The sequence below is a fragment of the Dromaius novaehollandiae genome, chromosome 17 (genome assembly GCF_036370855.1).
Source record: "Dromaius novaehollandiae isolate bDroNov1 chromosome 17, bDroNov1.hap1, whole genome shotgun sequence".
Classification (NCBI taxonomy): domain Eukaryota; kingdom Metazoa; phylum Chordata; class Aves; order Casuariiformes; family Dromaiidae; genus Dromaius; species Dromaius novaehollandiae.
In genome coordinates this window covers 12,856,457-12,878,769 of record NC_088114.1, presented here as the reverse complement: position 1 = coordinate 12,878,769, position 22,313 = coordinate 12,856,457, and the positions used below count along the sequence as shown (strand labels likewise).

The following is a 22,313-nucleotide window of genomic DNA, read 5'->3' as shown; positions in this document are numbered from 1 at the left end:
TGCGCCGGGCCCGGTCACGGCGCCCGCGCGCCCCGGCGGCCGTTGCTCGGTACCTGCCGCCGGGCGGGGGAGGGGCGGGGGCGGGAGCCCGTCACGCCGCGTGGGGGGAGCGGCCGGGGGCGGGGCCGCGCCCCGATTGGCCCCCGCCGCCGCGGAAGGGGCGGGAGCGCCCCCGCGGTGTAGCACGGGGCTTGGCGCGGCGCCGATTGGCCTGCGGCGAGGAAGAGGGCGGGGCGGGGCACGGCGCAGGCATAGAAGTGGGGAAAGAGACAGGAGGGAGGGGAGGTGGGCGAGCGCGCACCCGAGCCAGGTGCGGTGTGACCTACCGCGCGCTCCGTAGCGGCTGACGTCACGCGCGGGCGAGCCCCGGGGCGGCCGGCGGCGGCGGCGGCAGCGATGGAGGAGCTGCCAGGTGAGGGGGAGGAGGGCTCGGCCGCTGTGCTGCGCCTCCGCGGGCGCCTGGGGCTGAGCGCCGCCGCCCTCCGGAGCCTCGCGCGGGGCGGGGCGGGGCGCAGCGGAGCGCGAGGCTGCGGCTCCCCTCAGGCCGGCGGCCGCCAGGTGCGGGGTGCGCGCGGCCCCGCCCGGGCCTGGCGGCGGGCGGTGGGTGGGCCCGGCCGCTGCCCTGCGCTCGCCGCCGCGGGCGCCGGAAGGCTCCGGGCCCTCGCCCGCGGGGTGCCTCCCTCTGCCGCGTTGCTGCTGCGCGTCTCCGGGGAGGCCCTGCCCGGGCACCGGGGCCCCGAGCGCGGGGAGGGGGCGCGGGGCGGGCGGGCGCCTGCGGAGGCCGCGCCGTGCTTTCCTGCCCGGGAGTGGCGGGCTGCCTGGCCCGGCTCTGCTAGGCGAGGCCGCCTCTGTTTCCTGGTCGCGATTCCTTAGCGGAATTGTCTCCTGGGGCTGTCTGCTCTGTCCCTTCTGCTGCGGCGGCCTGGCCTCCCTGCTCCCCGCCGGGGTCGGGCCCGCGGCTGCTCGGCGGGGTCTGCTGCTGGAGGAGGTGCTCGTTTGCCGCTGGCCGTCTCCGTAGCATTCCTCCCGTCTTGGGGGACCTGACAGACCTGTTACACTGATCGTGTCTGTCTGCTTTTCCTTCGCACTGTTTCCTGCTCTGTTTTTTTCATTTCCATCACTTCTCCTGGATACCTAAGCAATGTCAGTTGGATACAGTATTATTCATTTCCTTCTGTGGAATAATCAGCCTTACTGGATGCGGTTAAACTTCCAGTATTGCAGCTCGAAGTGACTAGTACACAGAGTCTTTGAAGTTAATTTGTAAAGCTGCATGATCCTTGTAGAGGAATACCTGTTGCTTTTAGTTAGTAGAAGTGTAATAAGTAGTCTTTAAATTTCTTGAAATAGGCTCTCTCTCCTCGAGGGATGGAGCTGAAGGATGTCTGATTTGCAGACTGATTCGGCTTGCAGAATGGCAGGAATTCCAGCAGTAGTTCAGCTGGCTTCAAGGACTCGTGTTATGTTACTGGGAGAGGAGTGCTCCTGCTCCCTGTCCGTTATGTCACCGGCATACGTGGATTTGCCTTTCATTTCAAAGCCTGTTGTAGTGCACTGAAAAGCATCTCGCTTCACAGAGGCACGTGTGAAGTAGTGCAAGCTTTTTGCAAGTGCCTCTTAACTCTCATCCAGTGGTGCTGATCCCAGCTCACCTGGAAGTCGCTCTGCTCCAGATAGCAGGGGGGAGCAGAAGCACTCCCAGGTATCGAGTTGAAGCTTTCTTGAGAAATGAAATAGCAACTTATGCCAAATGTCACATCTGAATGAATCCTGTCTAGCAGTGTAGCCTGCCTAGAGACCTTTATGGGTACTGCTCATCCTCTGACAAGGGTGGTGCTTGTTTGTGATTGAGCAACAAGTCTCATCTCTGAAACCTGGGACAACGTATGAGGACATCTCCAGCTTAGTTATTTTTAAATGTTGTAACTGACCCACACAGTGGGGTGAGAATGCGTAGCAGTCTAATGACTTCTGTTTTGTGTAACTTCAAGGAACTTGGCCTCAATATCTAGTAATGTTTAGAAAGCTATAGGTGAGCAAGGGGAATATACTTTGCCTTGAGCACCTCTACACAGTCTATGGTGAATATTTAGCTTTTACTTTATTCACTGAATCCAGGTTTTTTCCTTCTCTTGTTCTTACTTTTAATTTGGTTCCCTGCTCTTTGTTTTAAACACTCCCAGGTTGTTGCCCTACCATTTGAGGGTGATGCTTCACCCATCCACGTTGCAGTAATCATAACTACTATGTCACAGTACGTATTGAATGCCACTTTTTTGGCTGCTGTCACAGGGGCTTTCATTAACTAGTCCCAGAATCCTTCGCAATACTGATGTGTTACTGGTGCACTAGATATTGTCCTTTTTTTTATTTTTAACTATTTTTCTGATAATAATCTACTGGTCGTATGTCTTGAATTGTATCTGTTGGAGATGGTAACATTCTCTCAGTTTAAACTATGAAGCTAAAGAGAGACTATGAGAAAGAAACTGTCTTTTCCATGAAGCTGAGACTGACTTTATAAACACTAACCTGTTGGCCTTCTATAGCTTTCTTCTCTAGCATCATACAACTGACTGCTTCTGCTGTAGCTGAGTCATTTCTGGAGAGTAAAAGTTAGCTGGGTTCTGCTTGGAGTAACCATTTGAACCTGTTTAGTCTTGACTTGGCCGTGCAAAGTCTGGGGAGTAAGTGAAAAGTGTAACCCTAGAAATAGTGTTGGTTTTTTCTGTACTGGACTTGCATATCCTGGGTGGTTTCTAGCCTGTAGATTCTCTAATAGTGACTTGTGAAATGAACTTCAGGTCAGCTAATAGGTAGGTGTTCCCCCTGTTTTGTGTGAACTTACAGAGGTAGTAACTGCAGGAAAATGGTGGGAAAGGATTTGGTCCATTTAAGAGCTATCTTATATCTGTATAAGTTACAGGGTGAAGTTACAGAAGGAAGCTGAGTGCATCTGACAGCTTACTGCTTGCAAGTGTGCAACTCCACCCAGCTGCAAATATTTGATACTTGCAATTGATCCCAGAGAAAAACTCTCTCTCTTAATGTATGCTTTAGAAAGAAAGGGTAATTGAGTGACTGCTGGGTTTTTCTGTTCTTTAGAAACTGGAAGTCCGTGGTTAGTGGTTTTCCTTCTCTAAGCATGCTTTTTTTTTTTTTTCTTTCCCCTTCCTCCTTTATGCAACCTTACTGCAAGTAAACTTCTGGTAGCAGGAAGAAACAAGTTTGAGATCTGCCAAGCAGCTGTGTAACAAGTTCCTTGCACCATCTTGTGCCCATCTAGATCCTGGAATCTTCCTTTAAAATAGTACGCATATCCGTTTGGATTTGGGATAGCATTTATCACTGTGCCAAATACTCTTTGTGCAAGAGTCTTTGTACAGGTTTTCTAGCTTGTATGCCTCTAAAGAACCAGCTGTCTCGGGGGCTTTCTGGCACTTCTAGCAGAAGCTGTTATAGTTCTTTGACTACACACAGCTTTTTCTGAAGGGATAATAGGCCAGTAGCATCTGCCCCTCTCCCTAAATCTAGCTCCAGTCTGGTGTTCGTTGTACAGTCTCTACTGGAATATCTGTTCAAGTGTGTAATTCCTTCCTGGTAGTCAAGTTGTTCTCTACTGAATAAAGTTTGCCTTTCCTTTATTTCTGTTCTGGGAAATCCAGTTAATTATACAAATGAGTGCAAATGTTATGTGCTGAGTCAGTGGCATGGGGGAAACAGTAGCTTGGCTTCCTGGCCTTGTGAAAAATAATATTGCTTTCTTCTGCAGAATATGAGGAAGCTGATGGTGTGGAATCTGAAGGGAAAAAAAGAGTATATTAGATGTTCTTAGATGTTCAATTTAGAAACTTCTGCCTCTGGGGTTACAGAGTGGCTGGTATTGGCTTAACTTCTGTGTGTGAAGGCTCTGATGTCAGTTATATAATTTAAGGATGTTCTTTGTCAGGGATGCAGGAATCCTTGTTTCCTTTGATGTAAGATGGTTACTCTAACTCACCTTATTCCTGCATACAGGTGAAGAGGTCTGGAGATGCCTAGGATGTGGGGACAGCATTGCTGCTGGTCAGCGCATCTACAGGACTGTTAATGAAGCTTGGCATAGTTCCTGCTTTCGGTGGGTAAAATTTTAGCCTGTTAAACTCTCCTTGTGTTAATAAACTAGCTAGGAACCTAGTGGATGAAGTACCAACGTTAATAGGGAGTTAGGCTAGTGACAATACCTTGCTGTCATCTGTGTCTAACCTGTTCTGGAGCCTCTCGCAGAACAGTTGCGCTCCCCTGTTCACAGCTGTACTTTGGTGCTGGCAGTAGCACTTTGGAACCGACTTTCCATTCTAATAGCAGTCTGAAACTGTCTGGCAAAGTGTTGCCATGCTGACGCCAACACACTCGGGAATACAGATAAAGTACAAATGAAAGCTCTGATTTACTGGTGGTAGCAGAAGCCCCAGGTTGCATATTTCTCTACAGCTGCATTCCAAAGTAATGCCCGGGCAGTCGGGATAGCCCATTGCTGTTTCCACGTGTGGTACAAGAGGGATATCAGGGTGTGGCTGATATGGAGGGAGATCTTGCCTTTTTGCTTTCTCTCCCTTTCAGACTATTAAGACATACAAACTTGCCAGAAATCTCTTGTGATAGTGTTGCTAGCAGCAAGGACAAAAAGGGGTCTCTGACATGCTCTGCTTCCTGGCCGTAGGATTAATGTCTCCACTCTGTGTCTCGTGAATAGTCAGTCTGGTTTTCATGCTCCGGAACCATGCTTCTGAGGGGGCCTGGATTTCTGAGAGGGGTTGAGTACCTGCAGCTCCTATGGGCTTCTTTATGGGAGCAGCCGTTGGCTTGAATCTGGAGAGGCTGATGTTTTGGACGTTGTCAAAACAGATGAGGGGGAAAAGAAGCCAAAGTGTGGCTTTGGAGGAATGTTCGCTGTGCCAAGAGGAATCTACTGTCCTGGTTAAAAATAATAATAATAATCCTCACTTCAATGTTACTTGTTATTATTATGGTTATTGGTGTATAAAAAAACGCATATTAGGCTGCCAAAGTGATGCTAGCTCTGTCTGCTTGGAAAATGCTATTATGTAGAATGACTTCTTGATCATCGCAATTACTGCTTTATATTGCTGCGAATCCCAATCTTTTCGGTTTCTATTGGTTTGCATATTCATGTATGGCTATGCAGAATCAGCTTCTCTGAACACTGGTCTTGTCTTCTCCCTAACAAACTAGCATCCTGTTGTTGAGCTTCCCTAGATTCTGCTGTTAGTCAAACCCAAATTTGCATGTGCTAGTAAGGCTTGCTTTCTTGCCTCTTCTTTGACTATATTTCTGATGTGGGTCTTGATTTGCAAATGTCTAGGTGCTTCTTGCAATTGAGACTGTTGAGGTAGGGTAGCAGCTGGGTTGGAGGGAAATCCTGCCCTTAGTGACAACTTATGAAATAGCACTTGTGTGGCTGAGTCTAGGGTCTAGGCTGACATGCCCTAGATTATAGTGTACAATGAAAATCTGATTTATTTATTTATTTTTTTTAAATACAAGTGAAGATGCCAACTCTCTCTGAGATGTACTTTTGAGATGTTCCAACTATCTGCATTTGCTGGTGTCATCTGCTTCTCTTATGCCGTGTGCTTTTGATTAGCTCTACCACCCTGTTAAGCTGCCATGCTGAATGAACAACTAGAACCTGCAGCGGAGGTAGCCACCCTTCCCTTTTTCCTAGTTTCAGGGTAGGACTGTACATGAAAACAAATTCCCAGTCGCCACTGTTCTCCCTTCTCTTCTGTCATCCCCTAGCCATACCGGGCAGCAGTCTTGTGCTTAATATCCCAGAGCCAAACTTTAAAAACCCTCTAAGGGTAGGAAGCCTTTGGCAGCTGGTAGCTGTGAGTTCCGGCAGCTCTTGCGGAGTGTTTTTTACAGGCTTCCTGTGGATTAGCTGACTCTTTGGCCTGGCACATAATTTCTCTAATGCTGATTGGCACCTCTGCAGGCTCGTTAGCTCTGTTTATTCTTGGTCGGCTAGGCTGCTGATCGTGCTTGGCACTGGCAGTAGCTGACGTACGTGCATGTCTCTGAGGATTTAAGTTTTTTGTCACTTCCCTCCTTCCTCAAACTGCATGTACAGGAGCTTTGTCCCAGAGTCCGGTATTTACTCTGGTGTGGCTGGAGGGACAAGCAAATTGCTATTCGTGTATCTTGGATGTTTTAAGTTGTTCTTTGGCTAGCTGGTTCAAGGCTTGAATCCGTTGGTTCAGAGCTGGCTGAGGAAGTTTCTCAGATGTTTCTGTCAGAGTCTGTTATGCATTAACTCTGAATGTACTTTCATGCCTGCAAATTCTACTGAATTCTGCTGCAATAGCATCCATTCTCAAAGGTCATTGTTTTTTCACTGTGGCATAGTTTCCCTGGGTTTGGAACTTACCTTGCTACTTCTCCTTCCTTATCTTGGTGGAGCATTCAAAGCTTTATGTAATGTATCTTTTTCCTAGGTCTGGATCACTTTTATCCAAGGGGGTTCTTGGAAGGAAAACTTTCTTTTTGACCTAGAGCATGCTGTTCTTGCTGCTTTCAGTTTGACTGACTTTTTTCCGTATCACAAAATAAAAGGTGCCGATTTGAATGATACATTTGAACAATTTATTGACACTTGATGTTTTGCCGTCCATGGCTTTTTTTTCCCCACAGATGAAGACAAATGAAGTTAAAGACTATTCACCCTTTCCATAGGGATTTTTTCATATTTGAATCTGAGTAGGAGGGGATGAGAAGAGCCAGATATAGCTGTGTGGTTTCATTTTATGGAAATAGCCTTTGTTAAAAATGTAGTTTTGATCATTTGAAAACCATGAATTCAGATCAAGCTTGTTTTTGAGCCAGATTAACAAAACTTTTGGAAACAGTGGTAGGAATTCCTACTACAGCACAGTGCTTAAGAACTTTATAGGAAGGAAGACAGCTGTTCCTTCCTAACTGTGAAATAACAGAGGATGTATATTACTATGGTCCATAAAATCTAATTTAAGTAGCCAAGCAACACAGGCATGCTGCTAATATCTCAAAGCAAAACAAAAAAAAAAAACTCATGAAGGAAAAACTGTTGGCAGTGTATCTTCTACCAGAGTTCCTGATGGTGATATGCTACTGGTGGTTTTACAGTTACAAGTTTAAATACACACTATTTAGTCTATGCCACAAAACAGTTTAACAGCTGAAAAATCATCAGGAGTCTGAAGAGTGAAGATGATAATCTTCCTTTTTCTGGAAGAGGAAAGGAAGAACAGGACATTCTGTATGAATCCAAAATTTGTGATTAGTAGGTCTAAAGCATTGGAGATGATGGTAACCAGAAACTGTTAATTCAGCTTGGACAAATATTTCCTTTTTGCTTAATGCACCAGATTTTTAATGCATGTGCAATGGAGCTTGACCTGGAGAAAAGTTGTCATGGCTTTCTGACTTTTTAAAATTATATTATGAAGTAGCTTGTTACTAAGTTAATAATATAAACAGTTGTTTGATTAAAAAAGTAAGCTCTTGGTATCTGATTAAGTATACGTTAAATCTTTTATGATAATCAGGGGCTACGTTATATACTTAAGCAATTTTAAGTAGCAAGTTGATTTTTTTCCAGTGAAAGATGTTCTATTCAACTAAATATGGTCTTGAAGCTTTTAAGAAAATGTTTGCACATGCAAAAAGTCTAAGTTAATAAGATGAAGTGTATTTAAATGGCAATAAAAATTGCCTTATTGCTTAGAATTATATCAGTTCACCTGACAGACCATTTGGAGTCAGGTGCTTGCACTTTTTGATACGATGTTCTAACCATTCTGAGATTTGTTAACTGCACACAGAGTATCCTAACCACCAGAAGGCTATTTTCATGTGATGAATACCTAACACGTGAAACGGTTTTCACAAAGTGCAGAAGAACTGGCTCTGTCTCCTGTTGGTATTCCGAAGTGAATTGAAGAATTGAAACAATTCTTCTTCTGTCCATCTATGACCAGTGCAGCAAGGTCAGAAGCAGATCCCTCGGATCCTCTGTAACCTGCTCCCTGCGCGCTCCTGTGCAGCGTGAGAATTGCCAGTGTTCAGAAAATGGAACTGAATGAGATGTTCCATGCATTGAGGGCGCCCAGTCCTCTAAGCTACTGCATAGAAAGCAAGCGACTAGTAATTTGTCAGTTCAAATGAACTGATTCTCGCAGAGCAGAGACATGTTCTTTTCCATACTGGATGGGTTATTTGGTTTGATATAAAAATATTTTTTGCTCAGCAAAACTTAGTGAATCACCTTAATTCTGCCTACATTTTGGGGGAGAGGGGGCACAAGCTAGGCAAACTTGTGTTAGGAATTGCTTATGTATAGTTAGCTGAATCTGTTTTGGGATTGGAGGATAGACTAGATGACTTACGAGGGTATTTTCCAGATGTATTTTCTATGTTTCTCAGGAAATCTATTAAACTTCAGCTTCTACTTGAAGCAAATGATTTCTGTGGCTTAGGAATGGTTGAGAAACTGGTCGTCTAACAGTCTCCCATCACTGTAGGTTTTCAGTCTCCTAGGCTATATCTTCTAGTACTTAATTATCCTTAGTGTTAGGCATTTCTCTCTACTATCTTCTGAAGACTCCCTTGCTGCAATAAAAATCCATTTCTTCTAGCCACCTTCCCCATGGACATCAAAAAAAGGTTCCCCCCTCCCCCTTCTATTCTCCAAGTAATCTTTTCATATTTGAAAGCAGCAATCATGTACTCCCCTAGACTAAATAAGCCCTAGTTCTAGCTTCTTTTTCATAGGCTGTATCTTCTAGACTTTAGATCACTTCTGTTGGTTCAAATTGTTTGGCATAAGCCTTCATTTTCCAAGAGCTGCTTCCTCCCCACAGACAACAGGACAAATAGATCTATAGTGACAGGATGTGAAACTGAAATGTGCATATGCTGACAAATACAGACTGAAGCAAAGGTGTATGCTAAGCTGCATTTGGAATGTGGGGACCTTTGATGCTTCGAAGCTTCCTCTAGCTTTTCACTGTGAAGGCAGTCAGGTTTGAACACACAACAGCTGAGTTTGAGAGCAAGGGAAATATTGGCTGTAACACGGAGGATTTGAATTATTGTAGAAGCAGGAAGGTGAGAATCTCCTTCTTCCTGGTCTCCTCCAGGTTCTGGCAGTTATGGACAGCTCATGATAGGGTCTTAGAAGTTAAAGCTTGGTGCTTTTCTCTACTAATCCTGCAGACTTTGGGGAATGTCATTTTAATGGTGTCTTCATTGTTACTGAAATTCAGCAGCTAGCTATCAGATTTAAGTGAGAAATTCTTGCTAAGTGTATGTCTGCACACAGATCACCACGAACTGAGTTTAAGGAGTTTAAAAATCCTAAGTGACAATGAAGCACTTTGCAGGTGGCAGTGGCCAATTCCCTAGAGGAGTCTTGCAGCTACAGGATATCAGCGACACCTCCTTAAGGAGGAGCTGGGCATTCCAGTCTCAACTCTTCCAGTTGACTTGTGCAGCTTGTCCTTCAGGGCACTGCTGTCAAAGCATTATTGTATCAGTGTAATTAGAATTACAGCTCAGTATGTGCTAGGCTTTCCACATGAATGAGACGGGATCCTTCCCTGAGGAGTTTAGCGGTCTGCACAGACAAAAGCAGTGATTTAGGAAGCAAGTGAAGAAGCAGTGGTTTAAGTGCCACTCTTAATTGCCATAGGTGCCATGCTGCTTTTACAGACCAGAAGTCACTGCTTCTGCAAATCACAGAGTTTCAACAGGCTGAATTACTGTGGTTTGCGGCCTCCTAGCCTACAAATATTCATGCGGTCTGCAGCTATTAGGCAAGTATGGAGGAGAGAAAAACTACCTCTCCATCTTCATGTTGTGCTTAGTGATATTAGATCCCGAGAAGGCACTACTGCGTTGGTCTGAAGTTCTGGCTCTGTTCTGGTTGTGTTTAGAAGTGAGATGCAGTGAAGTGAATGATCCAAGCTTCACTGTTCATTTTAGTTTACTGAAGCGCTGTGCGCAAGAATGCTCACTCACAGGTGAATGCATACTGAAGTGGTATTTATTGCAGCAGCTGATGTCAGGAGTCGGCTCTGTCTTTCAACACCAGCAAAACACGTTAGTTGATGTCAGTGCCTCGGAAATACAATGAGGCACTGGGATTGCATTAAAGTATTTGGAATGTCTTCAGATTGTACCCATGCTGAAACAAAGACTTGCTGCAGCCTCTTCAGGCATCAAGCAGATGCCCCTTCCCCAGTTTATACCAATCCCACAGGCATACTGAACTGCCCCTCTGTGCCAGGATAAATTTGCGGGTGTTAGGTTTGGAGATATGCTGAGCAATGCATCTGTACGCAGGCATGCTGATGGACACCATGAAACTGGAATAAAACTGTAAAAGCTGTGAAATTGAGACTCAATTTGCAGTAAACTTCCTGTTAAGTCATTGTCTGGGTTTTTCATTTGTTCCCTTTATTTGCCAGGTATATTTTTGCCAGAGATAAAAGTCTGAATAATGAATATACAAATCCAAGACATAGTAAGGAAGGTAGCAGCTTATGATGGCTGCATGTTTGTAGTGGAAATGCTGTCAGCATTTGCAAGAGAGAAGATGCTGACATCTGACTTAGGCTGGTTAAAAAGAAATTTACTTAAACGTATTTTGACACTCAGGATAGTATCGGTAAAACTATACAGAAGAAGTTTTTTCTCCTCACCTCTTCTGCCACCTGTTTATCGGTATTTTTGAAGTACAGTCATTCTGGCAGGAATCCAGACCCAGAATTTGATGTAGTGAATTAAGATTAACACCTTTTCCAGAGCCCTCTTATCAGGGCCGCTATGTTCTCAAATAGGTCATAGAGACGATAAAAAAGGCACAAAGTAACATAAGAGAATTTTGTGTAGAAAAACTAACTTTTGCTGACTGCTGCTGGGACTTGCAAAAGTAAAATTACTTTGATAAGATGTTTCCTGTTTGAATAGATATTTGATTATGTGTCCTTTGGCTTTAAGGAAGTCTCAAACAAAATCCCTTCCCAGTTGCTTAGCTGTCTGGGTGGTTTTTATTACTTTGAAGTTAGGCTTTATCTGCTGGCTTCATTCACAGACTAGCTGGCTGCTTATCGCATCTGTGAATGAAATCTTCAAAGGTTTCGTCTGCAGAGTTGGGATTTACGAGGTCACGTGGAATCCCCCTTGGAGGGAGTTCAGCCCCTGGCAGCAGGGTTGTGGGGAGAAGCTTTCGCGTGGGGGTGATGCTGGGCAGGGCAGGGGCTCCGCGATGTGCCGGAGGTATGCGTGCGTCGTGGGGAGGTGCCGATAGCCTGGGAGCGCTGGACTGGGAGCGCTGGCCCCTTTTCAGCGTGCAACATATAGCGAATGTGGGAGACCAGAGCGCATTCCTAGACACAGACTCACCGGGCTGCTGCTTCCAGCAGGGCTGTGTGAAATGTCAGAAGGAATTAGACCCGTGCTGGAACTGACAACCGCATCGGGCTCTGCAGCACTAGGTTTCACTGCACTTTTACAGCCAGGCTTAGTAACAGCACTGAATGGGAGAAAATGATGATTTCTTTTTCTCCATAAATGTGGCTGCTGCTTGTCCTTGCCAAAAAAAAAAAAAAAGCCAAAAGGCTGCCTGGCTTTCTGTTTACTGAAATAGCTAGCAGCAGCTGTCAAGTCTGCAGCCAAGGCTGCCTCGTTGTCCCAGCCCCAAGTGTCCCTTGAACAGTATGCCAGCTGAGATGAGCATCTCCCGTAAAAGCATATTTTAGTGCTCTTGCCTCTGGAACAGAGCATGATTTTTCAGGCTGTGTTCAGGCATGCTGGGCTCTGCTGACTGTACAAAAATGGGAGGGCTCAGTGCAGCAGTGTATGTTTGTTGCATTTCTGAATATCTTGCAAACAGCTTTAGCTGATTAGGCCACTAGAGATCACGCTTGGCTTCAGAGTAAGCAAAGTGCTCTAACTACGTGTGCTGCAAGCAGGAGGGAATAGTTGTCTGGTCTGATTTCTACCTCTCAGCTTTCACTCAGGAGATGAAGATTGGGTTAAATGATTGCAGTGGTCTCTGTGCTGAAACAGTGTTGGAAAGGAAGTTACTTTTCTTTGGATGAAGCGCACTGTGGAGTTACCTTCGGCAAGATGAGCAAACAAGTTGAAGGCACTGTGAAGGTGGTATAACCCGGCTCGCTATGTGGGATTTAGGAAGGTATGTAGTAAATGTTAAATTGATGCGTTTGGAGACTTGGCTAGCAGTCTTTGTCAGACTCTGCTTTCCTCGACTTCTCCATCAGATCATACCACTGCTGCGCAGAGTAGTTTCACGTTAATGCACTTGGCTCTTACTTTGGCAAAAGCTGCTACCTTTCAGCACTTATTAATGCAGTCTCCCTTTGGATCAATGTTCCACCACTCGTGAAGAAGTAGAGCTTATTAGAGCTTGTTCAGTCTCCTTAGCCACTCGCTGTCCTGCAGTGGCTCCTCCCACCCTTGGGTGGAACTAGAGAAGGGAAAACTTGACAATAGCTAGCAGGCAGCAGAGCTTGTAGGAACTATTGCAGAAGCATGTCCAACTAGCCTGGTTAGCAGTTATTCTATCCTTCCCAAGGGTGCAGCGGCTGCTGAGTGCAGGAGAAGATGGTTATAGCCATGGGAGCCAGGAAAAATCTGAGAAGGAATGAGCAGCCGAGAGACCTGGCATTCCTTGGGCAGCTTCAAAGGGCGATGAGGCATCTGAATCAGCGCAAGATGAAATGAGCGCTTGCTGCTGCCATGTTGGCAGAACAGTGCTGTTCAGAGGCTGTTGGACAGGTTTGCGGCTGAGCCGGTTTATCCAGTGTTGAAGATGGGAAGTTACTTGTCTGCCCCAGCTTACTTCGCTCCCAAGGATCCCTTTCGGTAAGTCTTGCACGGGATTAGCAGTGGAGCTCCAGACTGTCCTTTCTCCCCTGTAATGCTGTCTAAGCAGTTAAGTGTGCGAGGTGTGAAGAATGAAGTCCAGCGCTAGTGTGCAGGGAGCGGCCGGCCTCAGGCTGCGAGCCTGTCACGCTGTGAGCAGGAGGCAGGGAAGAGTCCTGCTGCCAGCTTGTGTTGGCCCCTCTCTGGTAAGGGAACGGCACCTGGGTGGTGAGGCAGCGTCCGCGTAGCCCAGGCGAGCGGGCTCCCTGCCCGAGCAGCGCTGTGGGCACTGCCCCACCCCGTGCCTGCTCTGCGCCCCCGTGCCGGAGGATTGAGATTGCTATGGCTGCTCCTTGTAACGTCTCTTCCAGCGCTACGTGTGCTTGGGCATAGCGCGGGGTGAGGGAGTGCCACATGCCGCTGCTGCGTGTTCAGGAAGGTGAGGTAATCTGCAGCGAGGCGGTGTATAATCTTGTTTGAGAAAAGAAATCAGGTACTTTGCAGGTAATTAGGGACTTGCAGTACACTTCACTTACACGGAAAGGATTCCTGCCCCGTCATACTTGGTTTATGTTCATGTCCTTTCTTGGTCTGGCCAAACAAATAAGGCTCGAGGAAGGTGTTAGCTGCAAAATAAAGCTCTGCTTGCATTCTATCTCCATGGTGAAAGCTCTTAGTGGGGCTGGACACAGCCATCATGCTGACTGATTGCTGATGTGCTGATAAGGTGGATGGATGGGGAAAGGCAAGGCCAGCAGTTTCATTGTCTCCCTCCTCTTCCCCCCACCCGGATTTCTCCATTATTATTGATCCTGTTCCTGCAAGCACTGTGGTGCTGATTTGGGGGTAAGGAGACTTTTGTTAAAACAATCTAGGAAGTGCTCAGGACTCAGATTCCTGTTTCATAGGAGTACGTGCTGTTGTGCAAATTGCTAAGCTTATCTAGGCAACTTTCTGAAAAAGCATCTGCTTTCAGAAAAAGGGAAGTGAGCAGCCGTTCGTTATTCAGAATTGTACGTGAATGCACATGCTGTGGCTTAGCATGTGCGTAGCCGTGCTAAGCCATAGATATACCTTGTGCTAGGTGGTATGGAGATGGTTTTGCATCATCGGGGTTTAAATGCTCAGTCTTCTCATAATTAGTCTGCAATTTGTAGCATCTGCTTTTCCTCGGCTAGTGTATCCTATGTAGCCGGTGCACACACTTCTCACCCGGGCCTGGCAGCCTCTGGGTTAGCTGGGGGCTGGGGTTAGGCTGCAGGCTGCTGTCCTGCCCCTGCTCTGCCCGCAGAATCGGAGCCCAGCTCTTTGCTGCCTGTCTAGCGTTAACTGATCTAGCCTGACAGCCTGGGGGGGACTTTATTAATGAGCCCTTCTCAAAGGGATCATTCTTTTCGGTGCCAGGGAGGTCTTCGCTTCCGTGAGGGTATTGGCTTTCATTTAGATGTAAAGGAGACGCTTGCCACATCAGTTCAATCTCTCTCTTGCTGAAAACCGGGCTGGTTACCTGTTGTGACCTGATCCTCCTCCTACCCCCCACAAAACCGAGCAGCGATCGAGCAGCGATTTGTGAACTCTTTCTGCACCTGCCGTGTGCCTGAGCACGGCCTTCCAGGTGCTGCCCGTGGCTCTGGGGGCAGGTTAACTCCTCCTCGATTGCCGAGGCTGGGAGGTGAAGAGTCAGCGTGGGGCTGTATGATCAGAGGAGGGTCCTGCAGCCCTGGGAACAGGGGCTGGGCAGCAAGAGGAAACACGTCAGGCGTGGCTGCTTCCAGTCCTCCGAGAAATTCGATTACCGTGCTTGGTTGCCCTGTAATAAGAATACCAAATCATTTAGGAGAAGACTAGCAGTTTCTAATCTGAAAGACCGAGGAGCAAGAAATCTTCCTTTCTTCTGACCATGGTGACTGGCAAAGATTAGCTTGCTTAATGCCTCCAGGTGCAATAGTGTTCCTGTCTCGGCTGCTGTGAGCCCTGGAAGTGGCAGTGCTGGGGCGCGTGCTCGCTAGTGAGGGGGGAAGGAAGGAGCGCAGCCCTCGTACCTCCTGCGGTGAGGTTTTGCTGTATCTGCGTGCTGAGTCTTGTGGCACAGTCACGCGGTGCCTTTATCGCTTGGGCGAGGGCACTGAAACAGCTGAAACAGTTCTTGTACGTATACCTGCGTGTTGCCCGTCAGTTCTCCGTAGCTGGCAGATCTGCAGCCGTTCCCACCTCGAGGAACGCGTGGTAAATAGCAGCAGAAGGTGCCGCTCCGCAGCTGGGCCGCAGCGCTGCCCTCGCTGGTGGTGTTTAATGGAGCAGCCGGTGAGGCCCCTTCGCAGCAGCTAGCAGCATCTGCGGGGCCTGGCTGCGCTTTGCTCCTGCTGCCTTGCTGCCCTGGGTGGGGTCCTGAGCCGGGAGCTGCAGACTTGTCCTGCCCAGATTTGTTTAACCGCATAGCAGAGAGCTGACTGCTCGCCGACTCCACCCCCTCACCTTCGTTTTGCTGAGGGTGTGTTGCCAGTTGGATACCAGCGCTTACTTCTGGATGGAAACAAAACTAAACAAGTGCTGTAAGGGTGGATCAAACTGGGGAGAAGTAGGGGAAAGGTGAGGGGGGCACATGTGCACCTGGTCCTCTGGAGCCAAAATCAAAGTGCAGAAGTGTTGCTTTTGCTGCAACTTTAGATTTTCTTAGGGTGAAAAGGGAGTAGTTGAAGCTGAAGTTGGAGAGAGGTGAGGAAGGGAAGGTGTTGCACTTTTCTTAAATCAAAAAGTATCAAAACCAAAAAAACCCTCACCCACCTGCTTGGAGAGGACTTTGATGGAAGGGCAGCTCCTAAAGCCCTGGTGAAGGAGTCCCCTGTCTCCAGTACTGCTGTCTGCATCCCAAGTGCAGGTCTGGTCACAGCTCCCTGTTTGCAGATGTAATCGCTGCTGGAGCGCGCGCTGGTACAGGCATGCACACTGCGGTCGGCCGAGTGTGAGGGATCCCATTTGCCCATGCTCAGCCAGATGTTCTGCCACAAGCTGATAGAGATCTCTGCTGTTAGTCTCCACTTGCTCTGTTCTCCCTCCCACTCGCCTACTTGATCATTCAGCGTGGGATATTTACTGCAAATGAAAGCCACAGGCTAGTGGTGGAAGGCAGAATGCATTGCCATGCCCTCCAGGTCTTTTGCATGCCAGTAGCAGGGTGTAACCCTGGCAGTGCCCGAGGCTGAGGCTGTGACAATGAGCGTAACCTGTATCACCGTGCAGGAAGTCACTGCTCCCCCTGCCTCGGACAGGATTGGCAGGGGCTGCTGCACGTGTTGAAGTCCTTTCCCATCGCTGAGGAAAGGAGTGGGGACAGGATTTGGAGCTCCTCAGCTGGGAGAACAAACACTATAAAAGCCCAATATGTTGGAAAGAGCGACTTTCCTGAGGGTAGGATACGGCACTAAGTACCTCGTGAGGTGTGTTTTCCCCTCGAACTATAGGCTGCTTACACGCAACTTCGCCTTGTTGCTTTGCTCTTGAGACGGAGCAAATAGCTCTCCGTGTTGGAGCACAACCCGCTGCTTAGATCAGCGTGCCTATTACGAACTGGTGGAGTTTACAAGGAATGTCTTGGCACAAATAAGCTTTCAGGAAGCCGACAGTAGCTCTCACCTTAGACGTAGGAGCACAAAAAAGTGCTCCCCCACTCCACTAGCTGCCCCCAGTGCTGTGGGGAGGCCTGCTGTTTGGGGAGGCACGCTCCTGGCCGAAAACTCCCGGCAGCGTGACGGGTTCCCCCCAGTGCGGTAGCTGAGCCAGCTGTTGGGGTGGGGGCAGGAGAAACTCCTCCTTTCACCTTTGGGAAAGCATTGTGCTGACAAAGACGTAGGTCCTCTAGGTGTTCTTTGAAGCATGGTTAATGGTGACTAACCTGCCTTTGGTTCTGCGCTCAGAGATGGCCTCTACCAGGCTATTTTTCCTGGTGAAGTCTGCCTACGTGCTGCCCGGGGCTAGTGGAATGATTGGTAGTGATGCAGCTGCCAAGGGGGTGTAGTCCTGCCTCTGCCTTATCTCTCTATTAGGTCGCACCTCTGTGTGGCAAACTTGAAGAAGGTAAACTCCCTTGCCCAGGGTGTCCTGTTAAGGCAGGGTGATGTGTGTCCAGGAAGCCTGAAGATCTGGGTTCTGCTTTTGCCTTGCTAAAATGGTATCTGCAATAGCATTGCTGCATCTCTTCCTTTGCTTTTTGTAGATAAAGGATTAATAATGGTTGCTTGTTGAAAAGAGGGCAAACACTGATGTCTGAAGGGTTTTGAGGCTCCCTTCCTGAAGTTAGAGAAGTACTTGGGTGTGTGAGGGGTTGAGTGTGTGTGCGTGCACGCTCTGTCCTGAGCAGAAGGAGGGGGAGAGAGATAGATGGAGAGAGGTGGGAGACTTTCATCACAGTTAAATGGTGGATGAATGAAGTATGTGGAGCTGTAAGGGCGAGCTGCTTTGAAAGCTCTTCCTCAAAAGGATAATGTTGCAGCTGACCTTTTGGGAGAGGGCTATCTATAGAAAATTAGAGGGTCTTCTCCTAATGGCTGGTGCAAAGCTGGCTTTGCCTTGCATAGGGATGTGGATCCAGGCTCTCTGTTGTTTTCCCTCCTACTTCAGGCTGAGGAGACAAGTGCTCTGCCACAAGATGGCATGATGCTATAGAAACACTAAGTAGAAAGGTAGGGAAGCTGTCCATGTGCTGGAATACTCTGCAAATCAGAGCTTGCATCCGCAAAGAAAGGAGGAGGAAAGCAGAGGTGGGTCTTGCCATTTGCAAAGAGAAACAAAATTTTTAAGGCAAGGTAATACCTTAAACCAACTGATGTATTTTAAGAAATGAGTGAGACCTATCTGAAATTTCATATGTCTGAAAACTTGTCTTTTCCAACTGTGGTGGCTGATACGACCTCTCCTTACAAACCCTGGTTTTGGTGCCAGTCTTCAGTTGAACATGCATTGGGAAATGGATTTGGTACATCTGTAACTAGAACAGCTCGGAGCAAGCTGCGGCGGCGATGTCGGTTTTGTCTACGCGCGAGAGAACCTTTTCTGTTGGTTTGTGACTTGTTGCTAACTGGAACCTTGTTCCTTTTTCCTTCAAGGTGCTCTGAATGTCAGGATCCCCTCACTAACTGGTACTATGAGAAAGACGGGAAGCTGTACTGTCACAAAGACTACTGGGGGAAGTTTGGGGAATCTTGCCATGGCTGCTCTCTGCTGATGACTGGACCCGTGATGGTAAGGACTCTGACATGCTTGCCCTCAATTTCTTGTCCTCAGCTGGGAGTTCTCCTAGCTACTCAGATAACCAAAAAAACCTCATGTTAATATTCTACTTGCTACTCAGCTTTTGTGTAAGAGATTAAAAATTAGCCTTTTTTGTCCACCTTTGAGGTATAGATTTATTTTGAAGGGGGACAGCTCTTAAAGGAGGGAGTTGTGAGGATATATAGGTGATGGGAGTGTGGCCCTGAAATGCACAGGCATGAGAAATAGGAAGGTGACTGAGGGGACTTCTGTTCAGCTTCTGTAGCGCGGTGCCTCAGCCCCTCCATGCAGTGGTTCTCCGTCTCCCTGTGGAGTCCTACCTCAGCTCAGGAGAAGCAGCAGTGCTGGTTCTGGCTTTGGGGAAGGTTGCCATCCAAGTCCCATCTGGGCCATGGCCACAGTGGCTTTCTGGCCAGAATTGTCTTGAAGTAGTGTTAGTCCTGCTTGCTTGAAGCATTGATTTCCACCTGCACGGATGGGGTTCACCTGAATGTTCCCCTCCTTGCCAAAAACTTAACCTTTAAAACTGTCAAGAATGAAAGTAACCGTTATTTATGCCTAAATAAAAGCAGCATGGTACTCAGTAACAGGTTTGCTACCTCAAAGGGAAGTACTGAGAAGAGCACAGACAGTTTCTCATTGCCTGTGGAAGTCTTTACAAAATACTGTCAATAGGGGAAGTTTTGTAAGGACAACAGACCGGATCAATGATTCCAAATGTTCTTTAAAGGTATTCTATTGCCTCAGTTTCAGGTTTTTGGTTTTTTTTCCTGTCAGCTGGCTGGTAAAGTATCTGAATTTGTATGTTGCCTGTCTGCCAAAGAAAAAAGAAAAAAGAAAAAAAAAAAAGCCCTTTCAGCTTTACTAATTCAGGCATAACATTAGTTATTGTGCCAAGAGCAACTGAACAGGAAGGTTTAATATCTTGTTTACTAAGCTGCAGCAGAGTAGTATTTTTGATAGCTGAGCAGCTGCCAAATATAGCAGAGGTTCCTGGGGCACAAGCTTTGCTTCACATGTTGATGTTTGTTTCAGAGAAGTTTTGTGACCAAGGTGCCAAGGATGGGGTTCAGGAAGAGTAGAATGGGCTAATATTACTCTCTAGTAAAACTCTCTACTACTTGGCCTTGATCTGGATGAACATGCTAATAAGAGGGAAGCCCCGTCTGCATCCCCTGATGGATTTTGCCCTACTAAGCTGCTTTGCTTCCCTTTCTGTCTGTGCAGGTGGCAGGCGAATACAAGTATCATCCCGAGTGCTTTGCTTGTATGAGCTGCAAAGTGATCATTGAAGATGGGGACACTTACGCACTTGTGCAACATTCCAGTCTCTACTGGTAAGATGCAGCTGTACACTTCGTCACTGAAAATGTGTGTTGCACCTGGCTGTACGTGTAAGCCACATTCCCTGGTCTGTCAGCTGGCTCAGGGTGGTTCAGCTGAATGCTACAATAAGGAACTCTAGGAAGCTCCCTTTTGGGGGAGGGGGGTGAGCACTAAAAATTATAGCTTAGGGTCAGCAAGAGAACTTAGATATGTGGGTTTGGCAGGGAGAGATGGGACACTGCCACGGTGACTTTCTTTGCTTCTTTTAGTGGAAAATGCCATAACCAGATTGTGCTGACACCGATGATAGAAAAACACTCAACTGAGTCTCTGCGTGAGCAGCTGCCCTATACGCTGACCCTCATCTCCATGCCGGCAGCCACTGATGGCAAGAGGGGGTTCTCCGTGTCTGTTGAAGGTGGCTGCTCCAGCTATGCCACGGGAGTCCAGGTGAAAGAGTGAGTACGACAAGGCTGCGTGCTAGGTACCTCCCTCTGCAGAGGGAGCTGGTAAAACTTCCACTTCTGCTGCTGTCCTGCCAGCTGCTTTAACTACTACGGGAATCTGTCTCAGTGCAACAGGAGCATACAGAAGCCAATAGCCATCTGTGTTTGGTCTCCATTCTGCTCTTGTGGTGACTTTAAATGGTAGCTTTTTTTTCTCGGTGATGTCTCCTTCAATGAACATGCAACATTTAGGAAATTGTAATGAACTAGCGATTTTTGCCATTGGACACATGAAAAGCCCTCCCCAAATCAGCTCAGACCTAACCACTTGCTCTAATGGTAGCTCACTGTCTTCGTAGATTAGCATTGCTTTATCTCAAAATACCAGTAGGAAGGGAAGCATCAGAGACCAAATGGCCTTTGAGAAAACAGGCTAAGCTGACTTTTTCCCTCCATTTCTTTCTCCCCTCCCTTTCCCATGTTTAGAGTTAACAGGATGCACATCAGCCCAGATGTCCGAAATGCCATCCACCCTGCGGATCGTATCCTGGAGATTAACGGAGCTCCTATTCGTACGTTACAGGTGGAGGAGGTGGGTAGAGTTCTGTCCCGAAGCATCTTTCTCATCTACCTTTGTACAATTTTTCTATCTCTTGGCACTGTTCTCTCACCCTGCTTATAGTGTCTATGTGTAGATCCGTAGCACTCGTGTTCATTCCTACTGCTAGTATGAAGATAAGCTTGCTCCCTTCCAGTTGAGGAGGGAAATGTAGCAGATGGAAAGGCAGCTGGGATGCAGTTCTGAATTCATGGCATTCAAAGGCGAAGAAAGGTGATAAGGAAGGTGTGGAGCTCTGACATCTAAGAACAGAGGGGCTGCGAAGACTATCTGTGTGTTGCCAGCGAAGTGTGCTGCTCTGATCCCTTTAGAGGCAACTATGAATAGACAGAGGCTCAGCTGACCCTAGGGATGAGTTTCACATTGCAAAAAAATGTATTTGGTGTCTGTATTTACAAGTAAATGCTTTATATAGATATCAAGTGATGCTGCAATGGTATAGTGAGACCACCATCGCCTTCACTACCCAAGGTTTTTATTTACTGTTGGTGTTGAGGAGGATGTCAGGAGCACAGCTGATGTCTCTCGGATAAATCTCTGTGTAGCTTAATGATTCTTTTGCAAAGTTGTTTTTCCCAGTACTGTTCAGGATGGAAATTCATGTAGCTTTTGGCCACTTCTCAGAAAAAAGGGTTTGGTCTCTTGTAGCTGACCAGAACAGAAGAGAATCTGGATAGGATGAGGAACTTCTGTTTAGCTAGCTTGACTTGTCTGGTAGACAGCTGTGGTGTGCGCAACTAAACCACAACTATGGAGTGATCTCACTGAACTCGCTACTCTGAATCCCGAGGGGCATTCTGCTGTGTCTCCTATCTGTTGTCATTCATGTTCCTCCTATTTGCTATCATCCTGTCCTTTGGTTTGATTTCAGGTGGAAGACTTGATTCGCAAGACAAGCCAGACGCTTCAACTGCTGATAGAGCATGACCCTGTCTCGCAGCGCTTAGACAGACTTCGTTTGGACTCCCGGCTTCCCACCCACATAAAACCTCCTATCTCCTCCCACTCCATCTCTCCACTGGACATCAAGGAAAATCTGGAAGGAACGCTCCGCCGGCGCTCCCTCAGGTAGAGACTTGGAAGCGCTGCATCTGACCTAGCTTGGCTTGGCCCTGTGCTACCTGGCTAGGCTGCTCTGTGCCTGGGCCCTGTGATTGCAGATGACTGCAGAGACGTGACTAATCTGTGGTGTAAACCACTGGCAAAGAGGTGGAGAGCTCTTGGTCCTGCTGTTGTCATGTATGCTCTCCATTCCCTTCCAGGCTGGCAATCTTTCATTAATAAAAATAAGGACCTCTACCTTTAAGCTAGAAAAGTTGCTTAGTTTTATAGCTAGCAAATGGAAAGGTCAGATTTTTACCATCCTTGTATGGCTGGGGGAAGATGAGAGCTGGGATTTCAGCTTTGGGAAAAATCTTGTCTAACACTGGGGCCCTCAGTTGCTCATTCAGTCATTTCACAATGTTTTAACTTTTGTTTAGAGCTAGCAAGAGCTGCCTCTTCACAGCTTCTTCCTTCTCAGGAACTCCCCCTCTGACTGACAGGGCAGAAGATGTGTTGTTGTTAGGCAGCTCTGGCTTGGAAGCTACTGGGGATTTGTAAAGAGCTTCCATGGTGCTCGGAGTGTGTCTGGCTTTTGAGATATGAATACTGAAGCACCTTTGGAAACTGGTTCCTTAGGAGCTAATGATAATATATGTTGAACCGAAAGCTTCCTAACAGCTTCC

At 47.4% G+C, this 22,313-nt stretch overlaps 1 protein-coding gene across 5 annotated transcripts in view; it reads left to right on the top strand.

Moving 5' to 3' along the window:
• The first annotated feature begins 223 nt into the window (after nt 1-223).
• Nucleotides 224-22,313, top strand: part of LIMK2 (LIM domain kinase 2) — a 33,577-nt gene continuing 11,487 nt past the window's right edge. The window contains exons 1-9 of one of the 5 annotated variants that reach the window (XM_026119118.2): nt 2,237-2,254; nt 4,018-4,117; nt 12,052-12,238; nt 12,638-12,927; nt 18,030-18,165; nt 19,423-19,532; nt 19,791-19,979; nt 20,454-20,559; nt 21,458-21,654. In XM_026119118.2, the coding sequence (XP_025974903.1) occupies nt 12,875-12,927; nt 18,030-18,165; nt 19,423-19,532; nt 19,791-19,979; nt 20,454-20,559; nt 21,458-21,654 (791 nt within the window). In that variant the 5' untranslated portion in view covers nt 2,237-2,254; nt 4,018-4,117; nt 12,052-12,238; nt 12,638-12,874. Of the gene's footprint in view, nt 413-2,236; nt 2,255-4,017; nt 4,118-12,051; nt 12,239-12,548; nt 12,928-18,029; nt 18,166-19,422; nt 19,533-19,790; nt 19,980-20,453; nt 20,560-21,457; nt 21,655-22,313 lie in introns of those variants that run through there. The other 4 variants (XM_026119116.2, XM_026119120.2, XM_064522253.1 and 1 more) reach the window with 4 other exon arrangements.